Genomic DNA, 16,949 nt, shown 5'->3' on the forward strand with positions numbered 1-16,949 from the left:
CTTAACGATTTGCATCTTCAAGGCTGTGTTGAACGCACAAAAATTGAATTATTTTTAGCTCATAAACGTTGCAAGTCACTTGGGTGGTGGAATGGTCTTCGTAGTGCTAACCCTAAATGCCCACATTCCCCGAGAGCAAGACTGCAGTCTGCCTTGCGCACATTGAAGTGCTTGTTGTGCATTTTTATTCACGATAAAATGGATATGGACATGGATATGCACCGTGCTGCCACATTTTCTCACTTGTACTGCGAATCACGCGTTAACATGCCTGACTGCATGTCTGTTACAATACCAACAAAATGCCGCTTAAACAGCTGATCGTTATATATGGGCCACAAGCCAGGCAAACTGTCATCAGGTTTCGGAACCTACTTCCAGTTGGAGCCAGTCATCCTCGCTTCTCAACCGCGCTAAGCCTGCACATATTTCCTTGTGTGCCACTCAGCGCTCCGACGCCTCGCGGCCGCTACCTCCCTTTGTTCTCGGCCTTTCCCATCCGTCGGTGACTGCCAGCACAGTTCACATGTTGTTAGTTTCAGAAGTGGCTTTCAGCTTGCAGAGCATCTGAGTCCATTTCCACTCTCGTTTAACCGTGCGAGCATGAATGAAATGCATGCAGTGTAAATCCGCGAATGACACAGTGATGAGCTGCACACCGCTGCAGCAGTGGTCTTTCCACAAAGGGCAGATGTCGCGTGTGATGGATTTGTTAAATTCAAACTAATGTAAAGATCCGTTCCAGGGGAGGCTGGGGTCAGATTCGTTTTGGCCACGCACAGAGTCCTAAAATTCTGTTCTTAAAAAGCTTTTGTCTACAAGACACAGACCGGGCAGCGCAGCATCTCCAGTTCGGCATCACACGCCTGGCGCCACTCAGTGAAAGGATCAAGCATCATCCACCCTTCCTTGCGGAAAAACTATTTTTGGACCACGAGGCCTTTCATGTTCTTTAACCCTTTCGCTGTCACTGACGTACCGGTACGTCATCGCGCTTCCCCCCCACAGTGTCACTGACGTACCGGTACGTTCTCTATCGCGCGTTCAAAATTTCGCGCCTGCGCGCAAAGCTGGCGCTCCCGGACTTGGCCACGCCATCTGTTGACTCTTCCTACAAGTTCGTATTTTCGCCCCGGCCTGTGTTAGTACACGTATTGAAGAGTACGGTGCGACTGCCACGCCCCCCTCTCTTTTTGCCGAGTGGCGCGGTGGCTCCACGTTCGCTGGATCATGCGTCGCGCGCGTGTGGTTATGGGTTCAAGGGTTGTTCTGCCATCTCCGCCGGTTTGAAGGTTTTTATTTTCTTCTGTTGGTGTGTCTGCTACGGCGCGTCAAGTTCAGGCGCACGCGCCGCCGTTGCCTCTCCGAAAAGAGTGACTCGATTGCTGCTTTCGCTCTCTTGCCGCACCCTCGCTTCCGACTTGCAGCAGTAAACGTAAAGCCCTTCGAACTTTGTTTTAGCCTTTTTCCATCTCCCTCTTCTTGATCACACAACGTCCCATTTATCTCCGTTGCACGGGTGACTGAAAGCGCATCCTCCCTGCGCACGGTTACTTTCGGATAGCTGAGCAGCTCGAGACCTTCGTCTGTTCATTGGAGCGGTGGCTCTTACGATTCAGAATACGAGCCGAGCTCGGATTTGGACTCGGACAGCGTCTAACGCGACGAAGAGATGAGTTCCGCATCGTCAGATTCGGATGTTGAGCGGATGTTATAGTCAGGCTGATGATGATGATGATGATGTTTAGTAATAACAGCTGCAGAACATTAAAATGTGCATATTGCATTGACTATGTTATTTGTATACCAATCATAATCAAAAATAAATTGCTATGTTCATTCCCTGTTATGCTTGCTCCCTGAAACCAAGCCGACACTGGGGGTGCGTCATGGCCAGAAAGGTCCGACAGCGAAAGGGTTAAGCAGAGTGGCGATCTGCTCTTGCCGATAACAAACAGCTGCAGTTAGCACGAGCCATCCATATGCGCAGTGAGCAAAACTGAGAGCACCCTGCTCATATTTTCTCCGTGGCATTTACTGCCCGTCAGATTCATTATCTTGTTTTACAGCATCTGCCAAAACAAAGCAGTTTCATATTTGTCGGCATTAAATATTTCCAACCATGCAAGGAGGGTGGATCGCATCTCCGTTCGGAGAAGCACACTTGCTGCAGGAACACGGCATGGTGCAGCGTTCAATATACAGTTAAAACACGATATAACGAAGTATTTTACTTTGCATAACCTCTTGCCCATAGAACACCATGCATTTAGAACCTCAATATAATGATGTGTGTGTGTGTGTGCGATTTCAATATAATGAAATTTCACTGCCGCCACAAAGGAATGCTAAGACCATAAATTGAAACTTTCGCAGACGCAGGTGCTCAAATGATTGAATTACAAGCAGCTCCTTGCAAATGCACCTCTCTAATCGCACGCCACGCGACAAGAGCGACTGCCGAAGCGGAGCTGCATGATGTTCTGCGCAAAGTCCAAGTGCGCACTGAGTGCTTTAGGTGCGAGTGAAAGCATGTGAGGGTGAGACAAGAAAGATGGTGGCTTCATGAGTGCTGCCTTCCCGCACAAGCAAAGGGAAAGGGGGGGAGGGAGGGAGCTGCTACGTGATCAAGCGCACACGAGGGGAAGGGAGGGGGTTAGTTTGCACATGCCTCGATTCCTGGCGCGTGTTTCGGCGCGCATGGTTGTAAGTGCAGCTGAGCACATACGCAGCCGTGCACCCTGCTTTAGAGGCAATCTGCCACGTGTGCGAAGAGTGGGCGTGCCGAGATGACATGACATCATGTAAGCTGTCTTCCCGTACGTTTAATATTGGAGACTGCATAGTCTCAAGTTTCGGTGACCTGTTGGAGGGAGAGGCAGATGAAGCATTCGTTCCTCGTTGCCAGTGCTTTTCATGGTAGCATTGTCCCAGTGCGGGCGACGCTATCAGCTGTGGTGGCAGAGCGCTTGTGAAAACGTGGCTGGCTTTGCTTAATTCGTACCACCAATGTGAAGATATCGTGGACGTGACATAAAACCGTATCATTCATCGCTGACTCCCAAATTAATCAAAATGATTGTTTTCTCACTCAAATTTGCTTTTTTAGACTGCCTGATAATTCGCCAAATTATGTGGCCCCTTGTAAGAAAAATCGATTGGCGACTGTACTTATTTGCATAAAAGGTCAAATTTCATTATAACGATGCAAATTACCGATTTTACCGGCTTCATTATAGCGAGGTTTAACTGTATTTAGCTGTGAACGAAAATTTAATGCAGACGTAATATGTTGCTATCTTTTTCCTGGGATTTTCAAAAGGATTTGGCAACTGTTTTATATAGACAGTAATTCGATATATCTGAGTATGATATATCCAGGATCGACTATATACATGTGTAAACATCACCAATGTTCTTTATTATTGGCAGCACAGCAGGGGAGCTGCATATCACTTAGTGGCACATGTATTTTTGTTTAATAAAAGGTCCCTGAATCACTCTTTATCGAATTCGAGAAATGCATCTGAAGTGAAATTAGACTATATCAGAAATACATTGCCGTAAAATGTTCGTCAGTGTGTTCAGCAGAAGCAGAGTTATTGGCAATCACGCATATTATTCATGGTGCTTCCATTCCTTGTTCAATGATTTGCACTGCGAATGCTACAGCAGAGCACGGTGTGCCCACAGCGCTCTGCCTACTGAATGCCACCAGGGCACGCAGTTCAAATTTGATTTTGGATGTTCACATAGACACCACTATTTCCAATTTTGGTGCCCTACAATGGCCAAACACTGTTGCCCTCAGCGAGCCGCAGTGCGCTCAGCCAATGAACTCGTTGCAATACCCGGCGGCGGCCGCACTATCTACATTACATAGCAGACCGCAGCTACATGCAACTGCAGCATTTGCTTTGTGCATGACAGGGCTAAAAAGTGTGCACTCGCGCTCATATACTCCTGTCTGGCTGTGCTATGTGTGAACCTGCTTTGTCCTGCATCAGCTTGACTGACGGATAGTAGCCACATCCAACTTGCGCATATTGAAGCACTGTCAATAGCTAGTTACAAAATGAAGTCCGCCAAGGCATCTAACCAAAAGTGGCCAGGAGCGGGCGCATGCTGGCAAGTGTGCGTGTGGTCTGATCTTAAGTTTCGCATGGTTGAACGCTAGTTGAGTGTTTAAAACTAGTTGAAATTAGCGAGAGTCGACGGCTGCGACACTGATAAGCAGGGTGGCCAAGGTTTAATTCTTACGCGGGCGGCCACAGCTGAACATAAGCAGACGATAATCGGCTTCTTCCTAAAATATGTAATTATTATTGAAATTTGAAAGCAGATTTTCGCTTACTTCAGACTTTATTAAACTGCATCGAAGGTATACACAGTAGCAGTAGGAAGAAGTGCACTGATCCAAGCAACCTTCATTGATGCCAGCTATATTGGCCAATAGCAGCCACGTATGACAATCTGCTACATATATTACAAAATAAAGAGTGAGGAGCAGGCTTCTGTTGAAAAGAGAGTGTTTGAGAGAAAGGTGACTACACACTGCACTTGTGAGATCCATGTGCCGCACACGACTGCCACATTTGGCTGAGATGTTCAGAGCAACATATGCTATCCGCGGACTGTGTTTTTTCACCCAGCCCAAAGGGTGGTTCAGGGCCCCTTTAACTCTTTCCCTACAATGGAGAAAATAGGTGTTTTTTGTAAGTTACGCCAGATTTTTTTTCTGAAGGAATTACGGCACTCAGTATTTTATGTAATACATAAACAAAAGGCAACATGAATGCACTTTTCACGCATAAAAGTTAATTAACGAGATGTATGTCATAAAAAAGATATAAGTTACCAGAATCAAGATTTTGGCATAAATTGAGCAAAGTTTGTAAAGACATGCTCGTATCTACTAAGAAAGAAATCTAACGAAAATTATGAGATATACAAAATGTATGGCCGTCTAATAGGCACCATCACCAAAAAAATTAAAAATTTTCATTGCACACGTATTCCACTACAAAACTTTAACTGCAAGCACTATAGTTGGGCAGGCTAGGCTGCGGCCGCTGATGTTCTGGGCTGGTTTGCATCGTCGTCGCTCTCACAGTCAAAGTCCAACGAAAAGGGAGCATCCTCAGAATCACTGCTGCTCGATCCATTGATAAAATCAGTCGCAGATGCAGCGGAATCGAGAGAGGTCTGCGATTTTTCGAAGTGCGTGCGCTGCTCCCCGAGGTGGCCATGTTTTAGTATTTCTACTTTGACGATTGCACAACGTCGGAACACGTTTAAAAATTATCGCCTGGCAGGAAAAAAAGTGAACTGCTTAGAAAACAAAAATATAGCCACCCTCACATCCGATGGCGCAGTGTCCATGCATGGCAAGGGCTTAGTGAGCGGCACGGAAGGTCTGAAAAGCGGTGTTTAAAACCATCGATAGTGGGCGGCTCTTTTTGCTTTCTACTTTGACAACTGCGAAAACTTCTGAGTGCATTCATGAATCACCACCTAGCAGGAAAGAAGCGAACTGCTTAGAAAACTAAAGAAATTGTTCTCCTCCTTCACGTCCGATTGTAAAGTTTGTCCGTGAGTGCTGTGGAAGGTCTTCAAAGCAGCATTTCAAACCATCAATAGCGAGCTAACAATGCCCAATGGGTGCAGTAGGGAAAGAGTTAAGTCATCTCACCAAGGTCTAACGTGAAGGTGTCAAAAAAGAAGAAACAGCCAAGAAAACCAAAAGAAGAAAGGTATAAAAGCAAAAAGTGAAACCTTTTTTCACTTTTTGCTTTAATTCCTTTCTTCTTTAGGTTTCGACGCTTCTGATGACTGTTGCCTGGACCAAGGAAATATTTTTGGGTGGTCCTGCACACTAGCAGCCCCCCCCCCTCCCCCCTCGTGTACATAAAGCCCTGTTTTCCACGAATAAAATTCATTTGAAGTCTGGCGTTCGTGTTGTCTTTCTCTTCTCATCCGTGTTCAATTGTGCGCTGGAACGATGTTTCATAATGCGAATCGAGATAGCCCTACTGACGGCATGATCGTGTCTCGTATTGACTGAAACAAGGACTGCTTTCCTCATTAAACGCAGATTTATATTTTTAATTCTTGACAACAATCACAGATAGTGACCTTTGGTGCCCTCATGTGGCAAAAGCTCGACAAAAAATAGGGTGGCCTATCCCGTGACCTTCTATTAGTATACGTGGGTGCTCAGCCTTTGTAAGTTTTTTTCTGAAGCTCACAATGCCCTGCCAAATCGGGCAGCAATACAGAGATCGGGCAGCGTGCGCTGCCCAGTCTCGAAGGCCATGGCATCACTTTCCTGTTATGCCCATTCTTGGAGGCCATAGTGGCGCTGTGAGAACTTGTGCCGATGGCCAAAAGAGGGTGCCACATTGCCACTAGCTAGCACTAGGATTTGCAGCAGCCACATATGCTGCAGCTTATTACAGTAGCATTTTATTTTTGGAAGAGGTGAAAAGGTCAGTGTGGATAGTTAATGGAAGTTGCACTCCTGCGAAAGCCACCCATTGTTCTTGCCCATTTGGCAAAGCAGGCTATGGATATTGCTCTCACTTCTGAGTGTCAGGGGTCCTATGTTTTTAGAGATTGCTCAGATCGAAAAATTGTGCTCACAAAATTGCTATGCACTTTTGGAAGTAACTGCCGAGATTATAAGCACTTCTGTGGATGGGCCTTTCATTGCGCCATAAGAAACTGCAGCCTTTAACAGACCTTTTAGCAGCATATGCATTGTTAGCAATGAGTATTTTTGTTGCACGCACTCGTGGCACACATTTGGAACTGCATTAAGCCACACCAACTTTCTTTTTTTTTTCACTAATAAGAAACCTGTGTTATGCAAGAGAGCTGGTGATAAAGTGCTTCGTTGTGTAGATATAAACTTACAGAAATATTATACTAAAAAGAAAAAGGGAAGTTGTTCTCTTCTTGAAACTGATGAAATATAAAACTATTTTTTCAGCACCATCTTTACCTGACTCCTGCATGCCACTAGGCATGAAGGCTGAGGACAACTTCACAAAGCTAGTACCTGTTCCACTGGGTAAATGATGTGGTCTCTATTATTCTGTTTACAATTTGCCCCATTTGTTGCAAAAAGAATGTTTGGCCAGCGTAGAGTTAGGAAGTTAAAAGAACTTTAGCAAAATGTCCATGATGTAAAGCTTCCAGCTGTCTGTGCACTAATGCATCTTGCTTGTCATTAGTACACCCTAACAGATCCACTTCTGCAGAATTGTGATCTGTTTTGAGTGCAAAGTTACAAAGTTGTAAGTTTTATGGTTCAAATTTTTAAGATCAACAGTTTCGATATTATCTGTAAGGAGGTTTGAGGCCATAGATCAGTTATACTTCCAGCGGTCAGTAGAATTATGCTTTCTGCCTTGCATCCAACAAATTTTATTCAAAACTTTTCAGTGCCTGTCTAAGGCTAGCATTTCTGCACTTCGTGTTTGAATAGGGCAATCAGAGTTGGCCTGAGCTGGCACCTAAGCTTCACCTAAGCTGAAACTTTCTCTTCAGTAATAACCACAGGCTTAGCATAAACAAGAATACAGTCAAACGTTGATACTATAACAAAGTTGTACTTGCCGCAAGAAACTTAATTCGAGGTTTTAAAGCTTCAGCAGGATAAATACTTTTCACAAACTCGCAGGACATTCTTGGTGGATAGTACCTTGTCAATAAGCACTTACAAATAAATCGCAAGAAGGTCGGGTCATAATAGCACGATTATGAGCACCAGCGTGTGTGGTACAGATTGCGTAGAGAGCAATACATCAGTGTGTCTCACAGGGTCTAAGATTTGCATGTGTTGCGTTGCACAGCACGGTAAATCTTGGACACCATGACTGACTGCACTTAGTGCCCACAGCGGTCATCAGATTGCGCCCGCAAATGAAAACAAAAGTGTAAAAGGTATGGATATTCACTGTGAGAAGAAAAATGCAGTTTCGCCAGAAAGGCGGACCATTGATGGTGATAGCAATGAGACAACTACACAAAGTAAGGTTCGTAGTTTTATTGGTGTCACGTGTGCTCTGGCAAGCATGAACAGATTTTCATTTGTGTAAAGACTTGACTGTGTTGTCAGTGCATTGAGAGGAGCATCATGAGCAGGTGGTGTGTTGTATTACCCTGACAGCCATTTCCTTTTGAAGCGACTGTGAATTTATTTGTTTCATTATTTTGCTCCTAGGACCAAATGTGCTGCACCACATACTGAGCCTCAGCTTTGCAACTAGCAGTGATGAGGATATTCTACAGACTAATGTGGCTGGCTTTATCTGTGTGTAAGTTGCCTTCTTAATTCTCCTGCAGTATAGCCGAAACTGCCTGGCAGACCTTGTGTACATGTGTAAAGCACTCCATTTCACCGAGTGTGGCAAAAACAACAAAGGCGCCCGTTTTGATGTCACATCAGCCAATCAGGAACAAGAACTGAAAGGACTTGCCCATTGCTTGTTGCTGATCCTCCCATGTGCATTGCAATGCCTAATGGGCAAGCCCTTATTTCTTTTCTGGGAGAGGCAGCCAGTTGTTATTTCCAATTTACTGATGCAACCCATAGCTTTCATCACAACATGCAGTTTTCAAGGTGTTTCACAATTACACTGTTGTAATTTACTGTGTAAGTGCATGTCACATAAGAACACAATAGTTTATTGCAGCCACAACATATTTCCCCCTTCTGACTGAGGCATCTGTAGTGAACTGCAGCTGGAGGAAAAGTAATTGTTACCATACTTGTCACCTTGCTACAGAGGTACTGACAGAATCGGTGCAATGCTGTTATTTCACTTTATATTTCAGCATAGCTCAGCTGGTTTTGCAGAGTAAAAGCCTAAAAAAATTTCAAGGTTTAGTTTGTGTACTTTCAAACACAGTGTAATCATTCTTTATTAATATTTATTATTAATATTAATTTTCTTCATTAATAACTAGAGCCCAGCAGAATCTAATCTATCACATCAAGCTGTTGCAGGAATTTTGAAGTTGTGCTTTCGGCAGTCTTTTGTGCTTACAGCTATTCTGGCTTAATGAGCTTCGTTTTACAGTGAGGCCTACCTCTTCGGTATTCTGGAATCCACCAATCCACCAATCTGTCTTGACTAACATTTCTCTTAATTGTCACATTGATCTTCCCAGATGAACTGAGATGTATGTAAGAAAGGAAGTGTCACATCTGCTTATGAAAATACTGGAGCTTACAGACTGGCAGTCCATGTCCTCCAGCAAAAGCAAGGCTAATGTTCTGGGCCGTACAGCTGTGCAACTTTCAGCAGACAGCTGGCTGTTATGGGCAGTTACTCTCAAATTGTATTGGCAGAAAGAGCTAGAAGCACATTTCCATTGTCAAAGAGAGGCAGTGTGGCTGTGCCAGGTACCTTTCAGTGCTCGTGTGCTTCTGAAGGTCTTGTGCTTGCTAATGAAACAAACAAAGCATTAACACTGGTGCACTGTCTGAAGTCTCCCTATGGCTGAAAAGCAAATAGCTCTTGTAAGAAAGCACTGATATATTAGCATTTTAGGTTTGATCTAAGGAATGCTGTTATTTTGTTGACGCCCTAATGACATATGGATGGAAGATTTTATCAGTGAATGCCAAGCTTACTGGCTCTTATGTGCCTTTGGAAAAAAGTAAGTTTGGAGAGTACCAACTTGTTTGGCACCCTCTTATTGTTCTATTCTGCCACAAAGAACTTGTGTAGGGGGAATATAGTCAAAAGAAGCAGTTCTTGCAGCCTGGTTATGTGGTCTGTTCTTATGTGCACTTACTAAATGTGCTCTGTCTGTTCTGTCACTAAACTTCATGTTGAAATCAAAATTGGGACTGCACCTATTGGAAGACGTACAGTGCTGTCCTCTGTTAAAAGCAGCACATGAGTGTAGAGCATGTGTAAATTTTCCCTTCTGGCAAGGGTGCACTTGCACGGCTTTGCAATAGATAACTTGTGTTTGGTGGCAATGACACCTGTCTACACACTTACGTGCAGTGCATTCACATAGCTTCAGCAGGCACTTGCAACTACAGTGGCAGCAAAGTGAGAGCCACAAGTTAGAGTGTATGTGTACATGACAAACCGACCAGATAGCGAGTGAATATATTTGCTCCCATGCTGGACACCAACGCCTAATCGTTTGCGTGTACAGTCACACGAACGGTGGCGCGTTCAAACGATTGTGTTCGTCCATTCTTGTGCCCTGCTCCGAAGCCTCGCAAGACGGTCTTGCAAAGTGGGTTGGTGCACGTGTGGAATGTCCACGCCACTTGCTGACCCCCAGCCAAAGAGGAAGAGCCTGCTCCCTGTCCAGTATTGCCAAATGTCAGCGAGCAAAAGTAGCTAGATGGCAATGTGAAAGTAGCTAGAAATAGCGAATATTTTTTTCAAGCACTTCTTTATGATATTCTGGGTATATCATGCATTTGATGGCAGCTGTATTATCTTAAAAGATTAAACACGGCTCTCGAGTCATGTTTTCTTGCAGTCAACTATGCAGAAGATGTATGAACAAGTAATAAATGTGCTTCCGTTTTGATTCCAATGATTTAGGACAGGGGTAGCTTTCGTAAAGCGTCAAGGCTTGCACACTCACAAAAGACGAGCTGCGAATGCATCACTGCTCTGTAAACATGTAGAAAATTAACTACTTAAACTTTATGGACATAGCCAATGGCCTATGAAATCGAAACTGAAATTCTTGAAGAAGTGTACAAATTCATATACAATATCATTGGATATCCTCATCAGAATGTGACATGACGGCAACATTGATGCCTTCAGGTAGCATATGTGGGTTTATTGACCAGTTGCCTCCCCCCAAAAAGATCACGTTCTCATGACGCCTGTGGCAAAAAGGACGTTCCACGTCCGCTGCCAACATCTGTGAGTGGTGGTGCTGGCTAACACTCCCGGGGTTCTACTAGGACACATAAATACCCAAGAAAGTGGATGGGGAAACGACGCCGCGGGTTGTTTCCCCATCCCAGCTTGTGGGTTCGGTTCCCACCTGCGGCAAGTTGTTTTTTCATGCACTTTAATTTCCATTAAGTTATCATTTCTTTGTTTTCATTTATTAAGCACAAGTAATTTCCCCTATGTTGTCCTTGGTGTCAGTGTTTGTTGGCTTCTCATGATATGACTAATAAAAATTGGGTCCCTCGGTTAAGCCCCTTTCTTCTCGTTTCTTTTCTTCAGTGACACAGCGAAGCAGACGCATTCACAGTCTTTTTTGTATGTCCTTCTTTCTCTCGAGACTCTATATATCTTGGTCTGGTTTGTATCTTCTTGAAAAGCTACTAGATGGTGCTATATGCCTAACGTCAGTACCATCATGTGTTGTGTATGTGTAGCAAATATTTGTTCACACCAGAATATTGATTCCAAAATGTCCCTAGACTAACGCTAGACTTAGCTAATATAGCTAGATTAGGAGCAAGATTTTTAAATAAGGAGCTAAAACAGCTACTCGTAGCTAAATCAAACTCATTGTTAAAGGCAGTCAACCGTAATGTGTAGCACCACATGACATTGACACGGGATGCCTCGTAAACATTTAATACAACAACATCACAAGTTTTTGTTGCAATTCCACCTACAATGTATTGAGCAGACCATGCTGCTTCCACTTTGGCTCGTCTGTGGGCCAGGACTTCGGTCTGGGCCGCAACACAGGCTGCGCTGCCAGTCTTCTTCAGCTTGCACTTATGGTGGAATGCTGTCCGTGTTGTGCGTTTTTCTCTTAAAAGCCTAGGAAAAAAAAAACAGATTTTGCACTTGCCTTCGCTCTATCCTTACTGAAATTTTGCAAAAAGATTGCATTTTATTGTCCAGATAGTTCAATATAACACTTGGTACTCTTGCCTACTTTAAGAAGAGAAAATTAACAGTTGCCTTTGGCTATGGAGAAGCCAGCTGCTGTCAAGGCACCGGTAGCCTACACTTATGTCACTGCCTATCATTAGCTGCAGAAAGCAAAGCAGCCATTCTGACAGGGTTGGCATGTGGGAAAGGCAGTTGATTTGAAGATAGCTATGTCTGAAAGTGATCAGCCACATCTTGTAAGGCAGCGACTGCCATCAGCAGAAGATCATTGCCACTGGACGATGAGGACAACACATGCAGTGCATGTGTTGGCATGTGTATGTAAATGGAGAAAAACAACTAGCAACATGAATCTGGTGCTGGTGTGTGTGTCACAGTTTTGTGCAGTCACGTGACCAGCTGTGTTTACGGGGCCTAGCATGAAATTGCGCTTCTTTCGTTCCCCTCTGAAATCAAAACTTGGACTGGTCACTATAGACAAGGCTTGAAATAATTACCCATCCTGTGCTGTAGCAAACAAGGTTCCCTGCTGTGATTACTGTTTCATTAGCTACTTATTACAACAGAAAAGACAATCTCAAGAATTTTTGTGCCAGTGCTCCTTTAAACAAGAGGAAAGAGGAAAATTGCTGACACAGTATTATGCTGAAATGTAAAGTATGCCTCATTGTGAGTAGTACCAAGAGGTAGGCATAAGGAACGCTTTAAAACTTTCCTGCCATGCATTGCCCTGTCTGCCTCCTTGTAAATTCGTGTTCTGGACTTGTAGATACACTGTTTTATGTACAATACAGTGTAGTCTTTCTTTATCATTAAAAGTTAATTAGGCTCAAGCAGATGACATTAGAGTCCATGAGTTCACAGCAAGTGGGTTTGCAAACTTCAAGGTGGCATTGCTACACATCTTTCATTTTGATGTACTTTGCTTGTCAACGTTCCTTTTGCAGAGAGAGATTTGGAGACTAGAGAGAGAGAGAAGTTTAATGATACGAAATGCAGAGAGGTCGGCCTAAGGTATATTCCTCTAGCCAGCTACTCTGTGTTGGGGGAAGGGGAAGAGGGAAAGAAAGAGGGAAGAAAGAAGACTATATTCATTCATGTTAAGGACCTGTGTATTATGTGGCTAGACTTTATACCAAGCAGTATTACTTAGTTCCTTTGTCAGATTGCCAGAGTGCCCCGAGAACTTTAGGAAATTATGAAGTAAAATATTGGCATGCAGTTCATATGAAATGTAAACTGTATGTCCTTATTTACTGCACTGTGTTTCCTACCTAGAACGGAAGTGGACATGGAGCGGCAAACACTGACAGTACTCTCACCACAACCAAGGCCTCTGCCAAAGGGAGTGTTGCTCTTGAGTGAAATTCAGTTCATGGATTCACACTGATTAATTCACTCTGCTTTGTTGATTGATTACACAACTCACCTTTTAAATAAATCATCCCATCATTGTTCTCACTCCTTTAGTTTCATGATTGCTGTCATTGTCCAATCCTTGTCTGTGTGTTTATTTATTTAATAATACATACTGCAGCCCAGTAAGCACCATTGTGGGAGTGGTTATACATGAACAACACAAGGGGGGGGGGGGGGGGGATCAAGCAAGGTTGAACAAGTACAGCAAAATAAATCTCTTAATAATGTCACTGTCACCAAGTGTAGACAAACTTGTAGAGCAGCAGACGAGTACTGCCACTTAGTGTTGCAGAGCTCAATAGTCACAGCAAAGATGCTGATTTCAAAGATGTTAGACCGTGCAACTGTGAGCATAATGTTTAATTCATGGTAACTTTATGTTGATTCCTTAGCAAATGTTAAAGGGACCCTGAAATGATTTGGACAATTTTGTACAAACGTACTGAGTCATTAGGGTAAGTCCTTCTGATCATTAATTGATGCATCTAAGTGCTCCACGTAAAGCCTGTAATTTAATTTAAGGTTTTTAAAACGTAAATCACTACCGATCGCAGCACGCCACTCAACTGAATTTTCAGCCGCCCCTGACCATTTGACGTAAGTTGCCCTAATTATGCTAGTAAGGCGAGGTATCTGATTGGCTGCCCAGGGCGCATCATCAATAACTTTTTCAACTTTATGGTGAGCGAATAGCTGGAATTACTAATAGCTGGAATGTTGGTTAATTTGTTTCAATAAAAAGCAAGTAACAGAAAGAGAATGCATAAGGACAATTTCTCACTACATTTTAGCACTTCCAGCACAAAGCAAGTGTCGCCTGCTTGTGTTGCAACATGCTCCGTGTTGACGAGAGCTGCACGGTCAGTGTTGACTCGATCTTTCTTTTTGCAAGCACCAGAGTTTGCCCTTGTCATGTTGTGGGCTGCAAACGTAGCGATTGGAAGTATGTCAAGCTGCAACAGTGCATCCCTCTGCAAGGCAGCAGACGAGCGGAGTGGCTGCAGCACATCGGACTGTCGCTATCCGATCAGTGCCATTATTTGCATTTTTGCGGCTGTCACTTTATGCTGGAGGATTACCACCACAATAATGTTTCCAGTGTCCGGTATTCGGGTAAGCACAAGCGGACTGGGTTTGGCCATTTGACCGTGCAGTTTCACGGGATGAGCAGAGGCACAAACGTGAATGATCTGCACAGTGCAGCCATCTGGTGGCACAGAGTAGCAGTAACAAAGTGTATTCTTTGATGCTGGTGTAAATTTTTCACAGGTGTGTAATTGTGAACATGTTTTTGTAAATGTTTAAAATGTTTTACACTTGGTTAGAGAAGTATTAGCTTTTTGTTTGGCTGGTTCAGCTCTGTGTCACCAGGTGGCTGGACCATCCAGACCGATCAGGCCGCTCCCGTATGTCCATGCTAAAGCTCCTTAATCAGCTTGAATTTATGCCTCCACCCATCCGTCAAAACACCCAGCTCACTTGTGGTTACCGGAATACCAGACATGCTCGGCGCTGCGACAGAATGCTCGCAACGCATGCTGCTTCGATGGCTCTCGCTTGGAGTCGACTGCCAATCGGCTGGCGGAGAGGTTGGAGAGGCTTCACACACTTGCTTCTAGACAACCGGAAGTAGACGACACAACGTGCCATCATGATGCAGAGTCAGTGAAGGCGGAGCTTAGCCCTGATCGCTCGGCAAACAAGTTGAGAAAATGCATGGTTATGGAGGAGGGTAACTTGTAATCGTCTATAGCTTTCTTAATATGAGATGCTTCAAATTGCGGTGCAGGTGATTAACTTTAGCTGTACCCTATGCATCTACAAAATTTGTACGAACCGTTTCAGGGGCCCTTTAAGAGGGTGTTTGAGAGGTGATAGAAAAAATTGATGATACAGTGTAACGTTTTTAAAGATTCGGTATCCCAACGCAGAGAGAGAAGTGTTAAGATTCAGCAAGACAACTTGTGAATGGAGAAAAGTGGTCATAGTGGTGAAAGATAAAGCGTGTTGCCTTCCTTTGAACAGATTCCAGCAAATTAATTTCGCATTGCTTACAAGGAGACCGAGCAATACAAGCATACTCCAACACTGGCCATATCAGGGATTTATACGATAACAGTTTAGTGTATCTGGGTGCCCTTTTAACTGTTTGCTATAAGTAGCCAAGCGTCTTCAATGTTTATTGTATGTATAATCAATGTGCTTTGACCACGAGAGAGTATGGGTTAAAATAACACCCAAGTACTTGTATTTATGAACTTGTATTATTGTTACTCCATTGAGGATTAATTAAACATCGAAGGTGAAGCTCGATTAGAAAGTGTCATAACTGCTTTTTGAAAGTTGATTGTCATCTGCCATGAATTGCACCATGCACAGAACTGTAAATTAATGATTAAGGTGATGGGTGATAATCAACAGGGGACTTCATGGTGTCGCAACATGCAATCATCAGTGCACAGACATATTTTAGAAGCAATGCTACTGGGCAGTTCATAAATTTATAATAAGAACAGTAATGGGCCCAGCACTGACCCCTGTAGAACATCAGAACGGATCTTGACCACACAAGAAGTGGTTGAAACAAAGGCAACGTACTGGGAACGTTGATACAAAAAGCTAGCAATCCAGTTAAGTTTTTTTAGCATAACATTTAGTTCATGGAAGAGCTTAGAATGAAGTACTGTGTGGAATGCTTTTGAGAAATGAATGAAAATAGCGTCTAATTGGTTTCCAATATCCAAATCAAAGCAGATGTCGGATGAATTCACTTAATTGTGTTACAGTGCTAAACCTGCATTTAAAGCCATGTTGAATGATAGTTAAGTTCTTTGTTTCCAGAAATTCCATATGTGCTTGTAAATGACGTGTTCTAATATCTTGCAGGGATAAGAAGTTAAGGAAATGGGTCGACAGTTGCATAGCTGCTGCTTATTAGCGTGGAATTACCTTGCTTATTACCAACATGGAACAACGATAAAGCAAAACATTCAAGATTCCATCGGGGCCACAAGATTTTTTTAGTATCTAGGTTGAACACAAGATTCAAAACACCTTCAACAGTGACTTCAATGTCTTAAATAGAGCTGTCTGAGTAAGTACCAAAAAAAGGAACTTCGTCATTGTCTTGTGAAAAAACCAAGTGAAAATATTTATTTAGGGCATTAGAAATTTGTGCAGGGTCATTAACAACCTTAGACATAGTTCAGTCTTCGTTCAGTAAGAGTGAAGACCAAAACTTTCTCAGGTTATCCCTTGGCAAACAACGAAGTTGAACTTGAAAGAGGTGATTTTTGGCTGAATGTCTCGGTGCTCCCTCCCCTGTGCAGAGTGGCAGGCTAGAGCATGTTAGCATAGGTCGACCTCTCTGCCTTCTTTCAAATAAATTTTCTATCTCCTCCTTTGTGTTGGCAACATGGGCAGAGGTGTCAGGCTTGGTTGGGTCCCTAAAGTGCCTGAGCCTTTATACTTGATGTGAAAGATGCAGTATCTTTCAATTCACCCGCAGTATTTGCAGGTTTTTATGTTTTATTCAGTAGAACGAAATACTCTATACACATTTTAACCGTACTCTCAAAGTATCTTACAAAGGTATATCATTATCACGACTAACACTCAGCATCCTAAATGTGTCAAAATTGTCATCAAAGGTATCTATGATTGAAGTGTCATCTG

The 16,949-nt window shown here is 43.4% G+C and overlaps 1 protein-coding gene across 3 annotated transcripts in view; it reads left to right on the forward strand.

Annotated features, from left to right (window-relative positions):
- cbc (protein CLP1 homolog) overlaps window positions 1–13,316 on the forward strand; it is a 37,710-nt gene extending 24,394 nt beyond the window's left edge. For 2 of the 3 annotated variants that reach the window (XM_055077331.2, XM_050189702.3), the window contains 3 exons: window positions 6,992–7,072; window positions 8,228–8,321; window positions 13,134–13,316. In XM_055077331.2, coding sequence (XP_054933306.1) covers window positions 6,992–7,072; window positions 8,228–8,321; window positions 13,134–13,245 — 287 coding nt within the window. In that variant the 3' untranslated portion in view covers window positions 13,246–13,316. The remainder of the gene's footprint in view (window positions 1–6,991; window positions 7,073–8,227; window positions 8,322–13,133) is intronic. The other variant, XM_055077332.2, reaches the window with a different exon arrangement.
- The last annotated feature ends 3,633 nt before the right edge of the window (window positions 13,317–16,949 follow it).

Source organism: Dermacentor andersoni, chromosome 2 (genome assembly GCF_023375885.2).
Source record: "Dermacentor andersoni chromosome 2, qqDerAnde1_hic_scaffold, whole genome shotgun sequence".
NCBI classification, from domain to species: Eukaryota; Metazoa; Arthropoda; class Arachnida; order Ixodida; family Ixodidae; genus Dermacentor; species Dermacentor andersoni.